Here is a 17156-nt window from a genome sequence, read left to right on the forward strand (position 1 = left end):
CTGCAGTCCCCTCCCCCACCCAGTGGCCAGGGTGGTAAGTCATGTGGGAGCTGGTGGGGGAGTGTGCAGGAGGGCTGGGGGAAGGATTCAACTTGGGGTTCCACTGTACATTCTGTTTTGTGATCTGATCCCCCTTCCCCATTTGTAGTATTTATAATTAGCAGTTCCTTGTCAAATAAACTATAAAGATCTTCTACCATCACTTTTTCTTTTCACAGTTACTTTTTAAATCTGCCAGGGGCTGGCCCATGGCTCACTTGGGAGAGTGTGGTCCTGATAACACCAAGTCAAGGGTTAAGATCCCCTTACTGGTCATCTTTAAAAAAATAAAAAATAAAAAAATAAAGTCTGCCAGGATGGATGCACAAGAATCTCTTTGTCCAGGCCCCTTCCAAGGAAGACATGTCAGTGACATCTAGTTTCTCTTTCTTACAAACACCAGTGCCATGACCATTTTTGTTCAAATCTATTTGTGCAGTTGCCTGACACATAAGCAATCTCTCTCAATCTGAGAAATTCTTCTGACAGGTGCTGGGTGGGAGAGCAGACTTCACTGTGTGCCTGAGGAGTTCTGGGCCCTTCTTCAAGCCAGAGGTGCCAGGCCCAGGGCAGGGAGGAGGATCCAAGACCAGTTCAGGCCACAGGGTCAGAAAAGTAGGGCAGGCTGTAGTCTGCTGGCTCCTCCTGCCTGCTCAAAGTGGGCACCCCTCAGCTTCCACCTGCTCTTGCTCTCCCAGCCCCAAAGGCCAGGCCGACTGGGGACTAGGAAAGCCCATACACAGTGTCCCCTGACCCGTGCTGGAGATTGCGCTCACCGCAGGCACAGGCAGAGGTCTCAGCCTCAGAGTGGGAGTCTCCACCCTCCATCCACTTCACATCTTGTCAAGTGCTCCCCCAGCTTTTGCTAGAATGCTTCCATAGACCAACGACTCACTCCTTTCTAAGTTGCTGCCAGGCTTTCAGGGAGCAGATGGGACATGTGTTTTTTTAATCAATTGAATAAATATTCAACAGAATTGCATGACGTGAAAAGGAAGCTTTGGAGTCAGACACCAGGGTTTGAAACTCAGCTCTGCATTTAATAGTTTTATGACCTGGGGTACATCATTCTACCTATCCAGGCTCAGTTTCTTCATCTATAAAATGGGTTAATAATACTTAGTCATAGGGTTGTGTGAGGATTAAACAAGATTATGCATGTAAACTGCTCAGCACAGCATCTGGCCAGAGTACATGCTCACAAATGTGGCCTAGTTCATTACCATAAATTATCATGAATCAAGCCCCCGCTGTGCCCAGTTAACAGGAGCAACTCCCTGGCTGAGAGCAGATTGGGGTGGTTGAAGCACAGAGTGGATGAGGTGGAAGATGAGGTGGAAGAGTGGGCAGGGTCAGCTCACACTCAGCCTTGCACATCATGAAGGCATTGAGACATTTTTCTGACTCCTTGAAAGCAGGCAAGAGTGGTAAGGGGCAGGGATGGCAGCATATCTCTGAAGGCATTTTTTTTTATGTTAATAAAAAAAATCTCCAACACACCCAAAAGAAGAGCTTATACCATCTATCAGATCCATCATTATCAAGACTTAGCTGCACTTGCTTTAGCTTTGTTGGTCCCCAGTGTCCAATCCTTCAGTGATAACAGCATTACGGTGATATAAGAAAATAACCACTCTTTTCGAAGTGCTTACTGAAGGATAATGGAAATGACATGAGGTCTGGGATTTGCTTTAAATAATTCAGCCACAACTATCCCTCACCAAGAAAAAAAGACAGTTGAGGCAATCGTGGCTTATGTTTGAAAGAGAAATTGGACATACCACGGGCACGTGTTTCCTCAGGAAGCCAGAGAGACCAGTGAGGAGGAGGTGCAGACCTCCAGCGAGAGGTGACAAGGCCTGGCCAGCATGGCAGTGAGGCTGGAGATGGATTCTAGGAATAGTTGGGAGGCAGTCCTGACAGAGTGTGGACTTGGGTGATAGATGAGATGCCTTCCGATCGGTCATGAAGGATCAGAAAGAGGCTGGAGTGGGGGCTTCCCCAGAGTGAAGACACAGGAGCATTTAAAAAGCATGGAGAGGCAGGACCTTAAGGGCTGGACTGAAATGCTTCTGGCTCATACAGCAGGTCACAGGAGCCTTACGATCTGAACCATGGCCACGGCAGGGCCTATGCAGAAACTGAACCAGGACAGGTGTCATGAGGGAAGCCATATAGTAGCTATGTCCTGTGGGTCAGAAATTCATCAGGGCACCGTGGAGATGGTCTGTCTCTGTTCCATGAGGTCCAGGGGCTGGAATCATCTAAAGGCTTCTTCACTCACATTTCTGGTGCCTGGGCTGGTGACTTGATGACTGGGCTGAGCTGGGACTCTCACTCCTACGCATGGCTGTCTCCACAAGGCTTGGGTTTCCTCCCATCATGGTGGTCTCACGGTATTAGACTTCTAACATGTTATTTTGGGGCTCCAATAGCAAGTGGTCCAGAGAACATGGAGGAAACTGTGTGTCCTTTTCTGACTTAGTCTGGGAAGTCACACCAAAGCAACATGGTTAAGAGAAAAAATTTTAGGGACGGCCCATGGCTCACTTGGGAGAGCGTGGTGCTGACAACACCAAGGCAAGGGTTAAGATCCCCTTACCGGTCATCTTTAAAAATAAATAAATAAATAAATAAAATTTTATGTTATGGGTTATTTACCACAATTAAAATATTTTAAAAATTTTAAATAAATAATTAGCAAAAAAATTCAAATATACCCAAAAGTAGAGTGAGCAGTATAATAAAGCCATTTACACCATCTGTCAGATTCACCAATCATCGAGACTTTGCCCCACTTTAACTTTCAATCCCCAGTGTCACTTTTGCTGTATCTATTAGTTACAAGCAAGTCTCTCAGGTCAGCCCAAATTCGAGAGGAGGGGAATTAGACCCCAGTGCTTGATGGGACGAGTGTCAGAGAACTTGTGGTCATTCTTAGAACCACAACAAGGGGCAAAACATGGAAGGTTCCAGGCTCCATCCCAGGAGTAACCAGGGGGCTGGCCCAACTCTGGAAGAGGTGACTCCAGCTTGTGGGGAAGACAAAGACCTCTTTCTCTTTTCTTACTCCTTCCTCCCTAACATTTTAAATACTTGTGTTGAGTGCCTACTTTATGCCAAGCATGGAGCTGATTCCTGGGGACACACAGGAGAGTCAGACTAGGTTCCCGGTGCTACCAAGAGAACAGAGAGACAGGAGCTATCTGAGGAGATGTGATGAAGGTCCCAGTGTCATGGGAACCAGAGGAGGCAGCTGACCCTGCCTAGAAAGTCAGAAAGTCCTCCCAGGGAGAGGGATGCTTCAGCTGAGTCATGCTGAATAGCAGGAGTGAGCCAGGTGGAGGTGGAGGCAGGGGTGGTAGGTGTTCCAGCTGGAGGGAATGGCAAGGCCAAAGGCCTGCTACATTCTAGAAACATGAAGCTCTGTGTAACTATAGTACCTGCACACCAGGGGAGAAGGTGGAGGAGACTGGGGAGGCCGTTCTGGGGTGGGGGAGGAGGAGCCTGAGTCATGGAAGTGTTCTAAACAGAGGAGTCACCTGGTCAGATCTGACTGCTGTGTCATGGGTGGAACTGATGGGAGGGGCAGCTGTTGTCTGGGGGCACGGGAGGATAAAGGTGGTTTGGACCATTCTTAGAGCCGGGACAGGAGGTGGGCAGGAGGGAATAGACTCCAGGGCTACTGGGAGCGGGTAGCAGGGACTGGCTGCAGGGCTTGGGGTAGGGAGGAAAGGGGCCAGAGGTGTGGGCGGTCCACAGAGGGGAGTGCCACACTGGGGAGACTGGTCAAGGTGGCAGTCACTCTCCCACCACCTGCAGCCCATAACCTAGCTCTGGCTCAGCCTGGGACCCTGGCAGCCCCACAAGGCAGGGCTGGGTGACCACAGGACAAAGTCCTTTCCCCACCCCACACTTGTTCCCAGCCCCAAAGAGTCCAGAGTCCCATGAGGCTTCCTGAAGGGTGTTCTAGGCTGCAGTTTCAGGGAAATCCTGCTTGGGCTGGGGGCAGCTCCACAGGCGTCTTCTCAGAAACACTTTCCTCCCACTCAGGCTGCAGCTGAAGCCAGCATAGTCAGATGGCGACATCTAGAGGCAGCCTTCTGCCTCCTGCTGCCTTACTAGTAGTACCCTCCAGTAAAGGGCTCCCCTGGGGTGTTCCCATCATGCTGCTCTCAGGATTTATTGACCAAGCCACCAGGCTGAGCTCAGAAGAGGCCCAGCTCCTCCATCCCTCTGTGCCAAAGCCCAGTGCAGGGCTGGCACAGCTCCTGTGGGCCCATGGACACTCTCCCTTCCCACAAGCTTAGGAACATGTTGGCTTGTTGATGACATTTTCTGTCCTGCCCCCCACCACACTTCTGTGTTTCAGAGGAAGGGTCTCCCAGCAGTGCAGCTACCCCTCTACTCACAGAGCCCACATCCTTACCTCCATTTTGACGTCCAGGCTGTCCTGTGTCCCCAGCCCCGGGTGAGAATCAGAATGGCTCTTGCCTTTCCTATAGTTAGTGCTCCTTTTTTTAGCTAATTGTTCATTTCCACCCACCCATACACACAGTCTTTCTGGTACTGGACACTCTCCCCAGCTCTTCTCGCTGCTTTCACTTCTACGCCGCCACTCACTGTTTTCCTCCTACTTCTCTGACCTCCCTCTCTCTCACTAGTTCCTCCTCATCTGCTTCTCCCTTGATTGTCTATCCATCCATCTGTCTGCCCTGCCATCCTTTGTCACTCATGTCACAGTCAGCCTGTGCTCCCCGAGGCAGGAGAGGGGGCCAGGCCCAAGGCTACAGGAATGGGAGTGGGGAGGTGACAAACAAGGACAAACGCCTAGTAGCCCTGGTAGCAAGACCACAGGGAAAGTGGGGGGATTGAGGCAAGACTTCCTGCACTGCCCCCATCTCCCTCCATGGTGATGAAGAGCAAACCATGCCCACAGCCCTTCCAGAGGCTACTGCATGACCTTGCTCTCTTTCCCATTCCTGGAGGTCCCATTCTTGGAGAGTGTTCTCCTTGCCACCCAGCCACATTCGGCCAGCTCTCCCGCTGCCTTCATTGCAATTCGCACTCCTGCCTCCACAATGTCCCCAGAACCCCATCCCCAGACCAGCTCTTGTGCTTCACTCCGCTTGCTCCTTTCTCTGGACTGGCTGCTCCTGGTCTCCATTGTGCCCAGTTTCATGAGTATCTCAGCCCCCAGCTGGATTGGACCTCCCCTGGAAAGCCCCCCCCCCGGGGGGGCACAGGGTGGATAGAGAAGTAGCAGTGCCAGGCATTCCTTCTGTTCATCTGCTGCAAGGAGAGCGGGGATGGACAAATGCGGGTGGGCCAGAATCCTTAACTCCAAGAAGAGTTAAGATCTGAGATAGAGTAGGCTTTGGAGAGTCCCTCCACAGACCACTTTTCCATGGGTGAGAGTAAGTAACGTGTCCCAGCCTATTTATTCTCTTGCCAGCAAAAGTCAGAGCTGGTACCCCAGTCTCCTCACTCCCCCTTGCTCCTGCAATTTCCCAGACCAAGGCATGCTTGCTTGTAAAATGATAAAGTCAGGGGCCAATGGAGCAAAGACACTGACCCACAGAAGTCAGTAAAGGTTCCCCCATCCCAGAGGGAGCCATTTGGAGTGCTGGCCACTCACAATTCAGAGGGTCACCAGGCTGGGGACCATTTAAGGGCATTTAGTAGCATCAAGTAAAATGGAAACAAAAACTCTAGAGGTGAAAGGTGAAAATTAAATCTATAAGCTTAACTTTTCCTCTCTGGTTGAAGAGCCCAAACAGCTTGGTTTTTAAAATTGTAATTTTCCTTGTGTTCCTTCTATTTTTATAATGTTCCAAAATGATGAGAAATTGGACTGTATGAGTACATATATCTTGACTCATAACAGCCAAAGCAACATCAAAAGAATTAACAGAACTCTAATTTATTCTGGGCAACAACCAAAAAAAAGCCTTCTAGCTTCCTTTTAGCACCACCAACCTCTCTTCCCCAGTCCTACCCACCCCAGGCCAAAACTGAGAAACAGAAAATTTTCACGATTATTTCTTTCTGAAAGCCCAGTATTGGGACAATACCTTGTACTTAGTTCAAATCCTGACCCTACCATGGTATCATAGGCATTTTTCCAACCTGTGGACCTCAGTTTTATCATGTTAAAAAGGGGGTAATAGCTCCTTCTGTTATTCTTATCAGACCCCAAACACTCCCCTTTCCACCTTTCCTTCCCCCAAATCTGCTCCTCCTCAAGGCCCAGCTTACCCATCCCAACCCACACTAAAGCTTTAATGACTTAATATTTGTATTTTCATTTTAATAAGTTATGCACTGGAATAATTCTTATAACTAACTATATCACCCCTGGTGCAATGAGGTACAGCTCAGTTAGCGGGGGTGGGATGGAGTGGGATCTTCGGTTCTGTCTAGGTAACTGCCTAGACCTTTTTCCACAAGCTGGTTCTGCATTTATTGTTAACACAGAAGCTGGTTTTACAAGTTGGTTTTAAAAGCTCAGTTAAAGAATACAAAATCCCACCAGGCTTTGGCACTGTGTAGAGACCCTCACAACAAAAACCTTCCCTTCCTTTTTCTTTTCAGGTCCCCACATCCAGTTAACACTAAACGAGGACATCCTGTATGGTTAGCAGCCACTGAGAATTTGCAGAGCACCATACTTTTCTTCTGAGTGGACTCTTGTCCTTTTTTTTTTTTTAAAGATGACCGGTAAGGGGATCTTAACCCTTGACTTGGTGTTGTCAGCACCACACTCTCCCCAGTGAGCTAACCAGCCATCCCTATATAGGGATCCGAACCCATGGCCTTGGTGTTATCAGTACCGCACTCTCCTAAGTGAGCCACGGGCCAGCCCTCTGAGTGGACTCTTGAACAGCCTAAAATCTTCCATGGCCTGATAAGGGTGGTGAAACAAAGGTTGGCCTAATCTAGTATTCTAAGGACTAAAGAAATCAGTATTCAAACCAAAAGAAACCAAATTTCATTTTGCTTCATTTATTTACAAGTTTTACTTAAATATCTCTAATTGTATGATTAGAAAATCAGTGTCAAATACGAACCTTGGTATACGGCTTAAAATACAAATGCCAGTAATTATTTAAGAACGTGGCTAAATAATTGTTCCAAGCAAATGTGAGATAAGAAATATCTTCCAGAAAGCAAAGTCTGGTGCTTGAGGAGTAAGGGACAGAGCCTGAGTTTGCTCAGATGGTTCCAGGGCAGTCTAAACATGCCTTCCGCTAGACAACGTGCTCGGCAGCTTGCATCACAGGCTGTACCACCAGCCTTTATCCCCAGCTCCGAGGCTACACCAGGGCTTTTTCTGCCAGTGGAAAGAGTCACACTTCAGAGACAAATGAACCACTTTAAGATGAAAGCTGGATGGCTCAGTTCCAGGATATTCTGGTTTAACCTGCAAAGTTAAGGCTTCCCAAAAGCTGTCAAATGAAGATAGATCACAGGGGCTGACAGACAAAAGAGTCAAGCCAGACTCATTCTGAACACATTTTTTGGTTCCATAATAATAAATTATACTCTTTAACTAATTCGAGTTTGAGCTGTTTATATTTCACTCATGTTTAAAAGGTGCCAACTCCATTGTATCTAAGCTGGACTTTACCCCATGTACCCAAATGTACTTCTGGGAAAAATATGTTTATATAAAGTTCACCTCAAAGTTTACACTTTCATGATAATAAATTAACTTTAATTTTACAAATATCTCAGAAAGCTGAATCTAAATAACTTGATCTAGCATACTAATTTGAATTTAGAATACCATCTTTTCTATCCATTTTGACCAATCCCCAGAATCTACAGAGTTGTACTATTTATGTATAAAACAATATCTAAATTATGTCAATATTATCAAAAGTTCTTACCTAAAATGATATTTATGCAATTTTAAGCACCAAAGCATACTTTCTTCAAAAGTTACATTCAAAATATTAAACGTTCAATCTCACTTTTTAGTTCATTTAAAAAGTCTCAATATTGAAATCTCTATATGAAAAGAATGATAAATACTTTAGAACCTGTTAAGTACCACTAACCTCCTCTCAAATCCCATACACCAACTAGAAAGCAGGGAAATCTATTAGGCAGAGGAAAAACACAGATACATTTCAGGACATAGTGAGACGTCTGTGTTTTCTCAGCTGTCCCACAAGTTACTGAATCAGATACTTATGTCCCATGCTAGGCTCTAAAGTAGGATTCAGACACTCTGTACACTGGTAAAAATGCCAAGGGTACTCCAGGGCTTAGCTGGCATAAAGAACAAAGGATACAGAAAATGTCAGATAAGTAGAGTCCTTGGTTCTAGCAACAAACCTTCACGCTAGCAGAATGGTAGTGATCCACATTTTATTTTTGAGTTAAGATCTAGGACATCAGAAGGAATACTAATGGTTTCAGAATAAAAGGATCAAGGCTTAAGTACCCAAAAGAGAATTTCTTTCTTTTTTCTTTTTTTTTTAAAAGATGACCGGTAAGGGGATCTCAACCCTTGGCTTGGTGTTGTCAGCACCACACTCAGCCAGTGAGCTAACCGGCCATCCCTATACAGGATCCGAACCCGTGGCCTTGGTGTTATCAGCACTGTATTCTCCCGAGTGAGCCACGGGCCGGCCGCTCAAAAGAGAATTTCTTAGATGAATCTGCATCACTAAACAGTTACTCTGGAAAATGCAGAGAAATATCCCCAAGCTAGAAATACTCCAGACTTGTCTGAGTGTCAGCTAGGACATCGATAAAAATAAGGAAGCCAAAACTAGTTATTTGCTTCTCTTTTCAGTGCATGGCATGAGGGGATGAGATGAGGACAGGGACCAACTAATACAGTTCAACTATACTGAAGGATTCTGCCTGACGTGGTACAGGAAAACAAAACTGTTGGTTTTCTGGGACTATATTTGTGTTTCCATTTACAGACACATTTCCTGTTGTTTAAATGCCACAGCAACTCATTAAATGAAATTCATCCCCCAAAAAGGATCCACATGATTGTATTTTCTTTTTTTTTTTTAAAGATGACCGGTAAGGGGATCCTAACCCTTGACTTGGTGTTGTCAGCACCACGCTCTCTGAAGTGAGCCAACCGGCCATCCCCATATAGGGATCCAAACCTGTGGCCTTGGTGTTATCAGCACCACACTCTCCCAAGTGAGCCATAGGCCGGCCCCACATGATTGTATCTTCAAGTATATACAAGGACTCTGCAGCCCACAGAAACCAATACAAGTTACATTTTTATTTTTGCCCCAACTCCTATACTAAATATGGTCTAATTAATTCTTGAGGAGTAGCAACAGTAACATCCCACAGTCTAGGGGCAAGTGTTCCATCTCATAAGTCTCATACCTCCCTCTTTCCCACTGCCTCTCAAGATGCAGAAAGCTTCGGTTAGTTGTCGTTAAGTCCTTCATGTTTTCACCTCTTCAGATTCAGACTGAATCTTAAGTCCATAATCCACTGAAAAGCTGTGCTGCTTAAACGTCTGTCACAACTGCCATACGTGATCACATTTTCTCCCTTCCTGCAACCATCTGAATAGGGAAAGGTTCTTTCGAGACAGTATTGCATCGTCAGCAGCAGCAGGGTGAGGGGGTTCAACATAGCAGAGGTAGAAGGGTTGTATTAAGTGGAAGTAACAGAATAATGTTTGAGAGGTATAATCCGAAAGGTTAAACGCTATAACTCTCCAGAGGCTAAGCCCACGGGGAAATTTTACTAATGCAGGAAAGGCTAGGAGTTGAGGCTTAGATACAAGTTACCTCCAAGTATGGCTCAAAGGTTCAGGAGTGGGACTCAGTGGAGGGGACCAAAAGCTGCACAAGTAAATTCAGCTGGTCTACAGACCTAGATAGACCCTTTCATCTGCAGCTGAAAGCCAAAATAAGTCATTCCAAACATTCTTATAGTAGGCCTATTCGCAAGTTTGAGGATTCAGTTTTAAAGTAAACCAGAACAGAACTAGAATGCAGCATTACAAAATGTTTTCACAGATTAATCACAAAAAAAGTTAGAATACTGCATGGAAAAATATCCTGTAGTGCGATTTGTAAACCTAGGCTTTAGTAATTAAAAAAATAAATAAAAACTCTTCATAGTCTAGAAGTCCATGATTATGAATTCAGGAGAATTATCAAATTTGCAGATTTTGCAGCAAGACTTCAGAAGATCCTGAAGTTCTTTCTTTCTTTCTTTATTTATTTAAAAGATGACCGGTAAGGGGATCTCAACCCTTGGCTTGGTGTTGTCAGTACCACGCTCAGCCAGTGAGCGAACCGGCCATCCCTATGTAGGATCCGAACCCACGGCCTTGGTGTTATCAGCACCGCACTCTCCCAAGTGAGCCACGGGCCGGCCCTCTGAAGTTCTTTATTCTTAGAATCATGATTAAACTTATCCTTTGAATGCTTAGGCTGACACCATTTAACAACATCATTATAAAAGGACATGGGCCACGTGAGCCAATTCTATGGTCTTTATGCTGTGCTCTCCCTGCTTAGAAATGTTGACCAAAACATGTAGGGACATGAAATCACTTCTATTGTTTTTAAACCTAGGCTGTTTTTCCCCTCATGCTAGTCAATTATTTAGCAAGCTACATCTGTCTGCCCTTTTAACACTAAGGTTTGAATAGCCAGTTTAAGAGTGAGTGAGGGCTGGCTAGTTAGCTCAGTTGGTTAGAGGGCAGTGTTGATAAAACTAAGGTTGAGTGGTTCGGACCCCCATACTGGCCAGCCCCTAAAAAAAAAAGAAAGAATAAGTGAAAGTATTTTAAAAGAGCATTTATATTAACCTTGGCAATAGGATGGGAGACTCTTAACCCCCCTTGTAATAGGCATCAATTGAGTCTGAGTTAAAATACACCACAGTAACAGTGATATCATCCCTGTACATCCTTGCCAAGTCCTCTGGCAATGTCAGCATCGCTGCCAGCCGCTCCGGCTCCACCTCCCTGTACTCGTTGCTCCCAATGGCGTGTCTAATCAGATGTGTGGCTGCATTTTGGTCTGCCACGTGGAGCCCACTGGCTTTCCTCTGCAGCAACAGGCTCTGCATGAGCCCTAGGTTGGCAGGTTTCTGGGCCAGATCTGGTTTATGCTGACCCGGTTCAGCCAGGTGCCCCACCACCAGCCTCACCACGTCCTCATTGCCCAGCATGTCCCACAGGCCATCTGAGGCCAGCACAAGGAATTTATCCTGGGGCCTCAGCCTGTGGTATGTGACCTCAGGCTCGGCAGTCAGGTAGGGTGGAGTATAGTAGTGTGGGGGAGTGAACTGGTAAATGTTGAGGGCCTCAGTATCAAAGCCCCTCTCTAGGACACTGCGCTGCAGCTCTTTACTCCACTTCAGCTGGACGTCCCCGAAGGCTCTGCAGGGCATGAGGACACCTAGCAGCCTGTTGTCCATGATGATCGTCCTGTCCTCTGACTCGGGGTGCTCCCTCTTTAGCCGGGACAGCTCAGCCTGGTTCCAAGCATTGTGGTCATGGGTGAGAGGAAGACAAGACCACATGCCATTGTCCTCCTGGACACCAAGAATGGCCCGGCAGTCACCAGCATTTGCCACGTGCAAGTGAATTCCATTGACATGAGCCATGCAAGCAGTTGCCCCAGAGAAAGCAACCTGGAGTGACAGGTTCCTTGTCATCTCATCTTCAAGAGGGGCCTGGATTTCCAGTGAGATGTCAGAATCCAGTCTCTGGAATGAGTACATTAATGCTTCCTCAATGCTCAGTCCCATTCCCATGTGCAGGTCAAGTAGTTCCTGCCAATAGACACGGAGGTGGTCAAGATGTACTGACGTGACATCCTTATAGATACTGTCCCCCGGATGCTTGAGCCACTGTAGGATGGGCAGCAGGGGCTTCATGCTTTCCATTGCTCCCTCCATCTGCTCCAGGGTCTGGTGGGACATCAGGGACACCGCCACATAGTAGAAGAGCCTCTCACTCACGGCTTGTGCACATGCGTGACCACCATGTCCATCAAAGATGCCAAACATCAGTCCGCTGGTCTGCAGACAGGAGGCTATACCTCTCCGGTCCTCCACTGGGGAATTGGCAGCCAACTGGTTGCTTTCAAACCGCAACACCGAATTTGGGACTCCACTGTCAACATCAAGAATCTTGTGGACTGACTCTCCAGCTCGAAGCACTTCATTTACCTGCTCAGGGCTGAGCTGCAAGTGGAAATCATCCTCCTCCGTCGACGTGTGTCTGTGGGCTTTCCACAGATTGAAGCTACCACATGCGGAACTGTTTTTTAGGGTGAGTGGCAGCTGTGAAAAGAGTCTCCATTTTGATTTATTCCTATTTGAGACACATCTTGAGTATAAGCGTTTGCCTGCTTGTAATGTGGCAATGCTGTTCCTTGCAGAATTTAAGATCCAGTAGGACACAGTACTTGACATTCTGAAACTACACCAGCAAATTGTTCCTTCAACAAAAGGGGATTTTTTTAAACCTGAAAATTAAAGAATTTAAGAAAGTTTCAAATTTAATTTCTTAAAAATAATGACTTCTGAAAACATTTAATTTGCTAATATCCTTAGCAAAAATTCAAAATACTAAATAAGTCTCCCTATGCCCCATTATTACACATAAACACATCACAGAAAGTTGGAAAACAAGTTTTTATAAATTCTCTGCTTTTACAGAGCCACCAAGGGCTTCACTCCTTCCTCCCAGCTGACCCAGAGGCCCCTTTTCCTCTCCTTCCCAAATCCTTCTCTTGCTAGAGACTAGTGTCTAGCTAGCCTAGCGTTCACACTCTCTCCAGCAGACTATAAGTGTTCATTTAAATATCTGCTTCCCCACTAGTCTATAAGCTCCACAAATTCAGTTACTGTGGCTCTCTTATTCACCAGAGGCTCTCCATTGTCCAAACCCTGTGCCTGGCACACAGTAGTTCCTCAGATATAGATTAAATGTGGTATTTTCAGAGACCCAATAGCACATTAGGTATGACTCTAGTTGTCTAACATCAGACACATCGCTTCACTTGTCTGGGCTCCAGTTATCCAGTGGTGTGATGGGAATATTAGTCTCATAAGGTTTTGTGAGAATTTAGTGAAATATGATCCTTCCACTCAAAAAACAGTTGCTGTTTGAATGTTTGTCTCCTTTGAAACTATACTGAACTTAATCTCCGATATAACAGTATTATTAAGAGGGTGGGAAATCCGACTATGGTATTTGAAAGGTGAGACATCTAAAAGGTGATTGGGGGGCCAGTCTGTGGCTCACTCAGGAGAGTGTGGTGCTAATAACACCAAGGCCACGGGTTCGAATCCCATATAGGGATGGCTGGTTAGCTCACTTGGGAGAGCGTGGTGCTGACAACACCAAGTCAAGGGTGAAGTTACCAGTTACCTTTTTATTAAAAAAAAAAAAAAAGTGATTGGGTCATGAGGGTTCTGCCATTAATGGATGAATGAGTTAATGGATTAATGGGTTATCACAGGAGTGAGTCTGTAATAAAAGCCATTTGGCTCTCTCTCATGGGCCCCTCTCACCCTGTGATGCCTTCTACCATGTTTATGACAGCAAGAAGGCCCTCACCAGATGTGGCTCGTCCACCTTGGACTTCCCGGCCTCTAAAAGAAATAAATTAAATTTCTTTTCTTTGTAAATTTGTCTCAGGTATTCTGTTACAGAAACAGAAAAGAGACTAAAACAAAGGTAGATATTATTTATATCACTGGGTGTATACTTCAGTCATTCCATACATATTTTTTATATAGTTGTAGCCACAAATTGGAATCTGACTTTCCTGTTAAGAGCATGTTTTTTTTTGTGATATTACACTCAATAAATATGTTTAATAAATATGTTTCAGCATAAACAATCACAATTTAACTATTCTCTATTGCTGGGAACTTACAGGTCGTTTCCACTAACTTGCAATTTATAAAACACCAAACTGCACTGTCTTATGTTACAACCTTTTCCTTACTTAGATTTTATCCAACTTATTTCCCCAACGAGGAATCAGTGGGTCAAATGGTGTAGACTCATTGCCAAACTGATTCCCCAAAGCTTGACATCTTTCTCCACAAGGGCATGAAGGGAACAATTCTCTAGTACCTTCATCAGCCTGTAGGTGGTATTTTTCCTTGCGCAAAAAAAAAAAAAAAAAAAAAAGCTGCCTTTTTATAATTATCTTTTCTCCGGTGATCCAGGAGTTGGAGCGTTTCCCACGTGTTTTCCGGTTTCCTTTAGGAATCCTGCCCTCCCCAGGTTTGTCTGTTGGGATCGCGAGAGCTCCCAGCACTGAGGACAGTCCCCTTACCCTCCATATCACCCCGTTGAATTTGGGGGCAGGGGAGGTCGGTCAGGGAGCGCAGAAGCCGCCTGACCCTTCTGGGCCTGCACAGAGGGCAGGAAGCGGTGCCCGACGCAAGGCCGTCAGCCGCAGCTCGGACTCAAACAATGTCGTGTCCCCAAATAAAGCAAATAGGTCCCAAGTTCAAGTCTCTAACCACAGTCTCATAGAGAGCGGGGTCCGGAGTCCACCAAGTTCAAGTCGCTAACCGCAGCCTCAAGTGAGCGGGCTCCGGAGTCCACCAAGGCCGCTCTCCCTCAAACCCCAGGGCAGCCACGTCCCATCTGGGTGCTCCCGGGCGAGCGGCTTGGTGTCTCCGAGTCTCAGGGGAATTCAGTTGGGACGCAGAGTTCACAGGGGTGCTCCAAAGGTCAAAGCAGCTAGTGCGGGTGTCCCCGTACGCAGCCAACGGTCCTCGGCGAGTCCGCAGGCCCACGTGGCGCGTGCGCACGAGTGGGGTGACCGTGAACGTGGGCCCATCTTGTCCCTCCCGACGGCGGACCCGCCCCCTCACCTCACCTCCGCTCTCCGCCCCATCACCTGAGCCAGTGCCGCGGGCCGAGGAAAGTCAGGCGCCGGCGAGACCCGGCTGGGGAGGAGGCGTCCACGTGGCCCACTCATCCCTTTCCCTACCTCGGACCCTCGCTCTCTTCTCACCAGCTTGCGCCGTCGCCACCCGGTCGCGCCCGTCAGTCCCGCGCCTGCGCAATGCGGCAGCTGCGGCCACCCTGCCCTCACCTCCCAGAAGCAGCCTCTAGTCAGGACCCAGCTCCAGAGGAAGCGCCCTCCCGCCAGCTCTGATTAGTTCACCAGCGTAGGCGGGTCCTTGACGGACGGCAGTATTGCCCAATGGCTGAAGAGGGCAAGAGGCAGGCAGGCCGGACCAGGAGGGGCCAGGACTGCCCCGACCCCCACCCCCGCCTTGGTTCTGACGGTATTTGAGCTCAGAGTTACGGGAACAGGCAGTCACGTGGCTGAGCACCCCACCTATGTGCGCGCCACACTCTGTATCCCCCGAACCGAGTAGTCTCTCCAGTTCTTTACTGTTAATATCCCGTGGCTTCCTCTCCATTTCTGTGTCAACCACTCCAGAACCCTCTCCTAAGCGCCACATGCTTATAATTCAACAACCTGGATACCTCCACCTGGCACGCTTCAAACATAACTAACTTGCCCCGAACTCATCTTCCAGCCAAACCTGCTCTTCCTCTCCTCCTCTAAACCCAGTAATGGCCCCCTACCCCAGACCCAAGCCAGAAACCTGGGATCATCTTGACGCCTCCTTCTCCCCCCACCCCGCCCCGTCAATCCTACCTCCTAAATAACTCTCCACCCATCCTTTTGCCTGCAGCTTCTCCAGCTCCCTAATCCAAGCCCCTCACCTGGTCTTCCCACCTCCAATTTCCACTTGCTCCTAACCACCCTTCCTCCACAGAGCAGCCAGAGTGACCCTCCTAAAACTCAAACTCCTGCTCTAAAGTCTTCATTGGCTCTCCAGCAACCATGGACCTTGAACTGACAATTCCATTGGCCTGCCATCTACGATTACCACAGCATGGTTAGCAGTTGGCAGGTTGAGAAAGGCAGAGAACCAGGACACCAGGTATTCCCTCAGTCCCTTCCAGTCCTAATGTTACCGAATTAAACTCTTGGGCCCCAAAGTCATAGAAATGAACAATGTACCCAGCAGTAAAGCAAGCGACGCTTTATTAAAGGAGGCGATAGACTTATGAATAAGTGGGGTAGCCACGGGAAAGCTAGCCCCCAAGGGGAGCTGTTCAGAATCTTTTATAGGAAAAGGAGTTAAGGGGTACAGACCAGCATCACTAGAAGTGGTCCATTCTGTTCTTCCTGTTTGCATCATGGGCGCATGCTCAGTTAAGGCTTTGGTCCTTGCACCTGCTTAGTAGGTCCAAGATGGTGGTGGTGTTTGTCATTGTCACCCCAGGAGGGTCATTGTAGCAATCACCTTGGAGCTTCGTGTGCATGTGGGATTTCCTAAAGGGGTCTTAAGATTAATCTGTACTTAATTTTTACAATTACGGTAAACAATCCTTAGGGAGGGGTTTTGCAGCTCAGTAAATATCTGTTCCCCTCTTACCTAAGTTTATTTTATCAGGGCGGGCCATGGGGTAATGATATGCTCTGTGGGGGTCTCAGGACTGAGGAGTGGAAAAGTAACAAAGTGTCCTCTGCAGGGAAAATGAAGTCAGTTTGGTTAACAGGCAAGACTTACTCTGTCTCACTAACATCTTGGGATTCCAGTTATCGCCTGCTTCTTATAAATTATTTTAATAGAACTCTTCTAACTGTGGTAACTCAAACGCAGTCTGCCTTGGGTTGAATGAGGGTGGGAAATCCTATTAAGGTAATTGAAAAGTGGGGTCTTGAAGATGTGATTTGGTTGATGGTTTAATGGTGGTCGTGGACGTGATTCTGAGGACTTCAAAAGGATAGCATATGAGGAGCTATCTTTCTCTCCATTCTGTCATTTTTTCTCATTTCTGCCATGTGGGACCCCTGCATTGCTGTAAAGCTACCACCAAAGAAGACCCTCACCATATGTGTTCCCTGGACTTTGGACTTCCCAGACTCTGAAACCGTGAACAATAAATTTTGTTTTCTTTATAAATCACCCAGTTTCAGGTGTTTATGTTATAAGCAACAGAAATGGACTAATACAGAGTCCTTCCCTGGGGCAGAGAAAAATGAGAGATGACCAGAAAAGGCCATTTGGAGCCCTAGGAATGTGGTCTTCCAGAAGGAAGACAC

The 17156-nt window shown here is 47.0% G+C and overlaps 1 protein-coding gene across 5 annotated transcripts; it reads right to left on the reverse strand.

Moving 5' to 3' along the window:
- Nucleotides 1–10829: 10829 nt before the first annotated feature.
- On the reverse strand, nt 10830–15138 carry PDP2 (pyruvate dehydrogenase phosphatase catalytic subunit 2). 5 transcript variants are annotated; one of them, XM_063111948.1, is made up of 2 exons: nt 15042–15138; nt 10830–12524 (listed from the first exon to the last, which is right to left on the reverse strand). In XM_063111948.1, the coding sequence occupies exon 2, from the start codon at nt 12469–12471 to the stop codon at nt 10879–10881; it is 1593 nt and encodes a 530-aa protein (XP_062968018.1). In that variant the 5' UTR covers nt 12472–12524; nt 15042–15138; the 3' UTR covers nt 10830–10878. The 5 variants fall into 5 exon arrangements, with proteins under 5 accessions (XP_062968018.1, XP_062968017.1, XP_062968016.1 ...); XM_063111947.1 differs by having other exon boundaries at nt 15018–15134; XM_063111946.1 differs by having other exon boundaries at nt 14925–15134.
- Nucleotides 15139–17156: the final 2018 nt, after the last annotated feature.

This window comes from Cynocephalus volans, chromosome 10 (assembly GCF_027409185.1).
Source record: "Cynocephalus volans isolate mCynVol1 chromosome 10, mCynVol1.pri, whole genome shotgun sequence".
In the NCBI taxonomy this organism is placed as follows: Eukaryota; Metazoa; Chordata; class Mammalia; order Dermoptera; family Cynocephalidae; genus Cynocephalus; species Cynocephalus volans.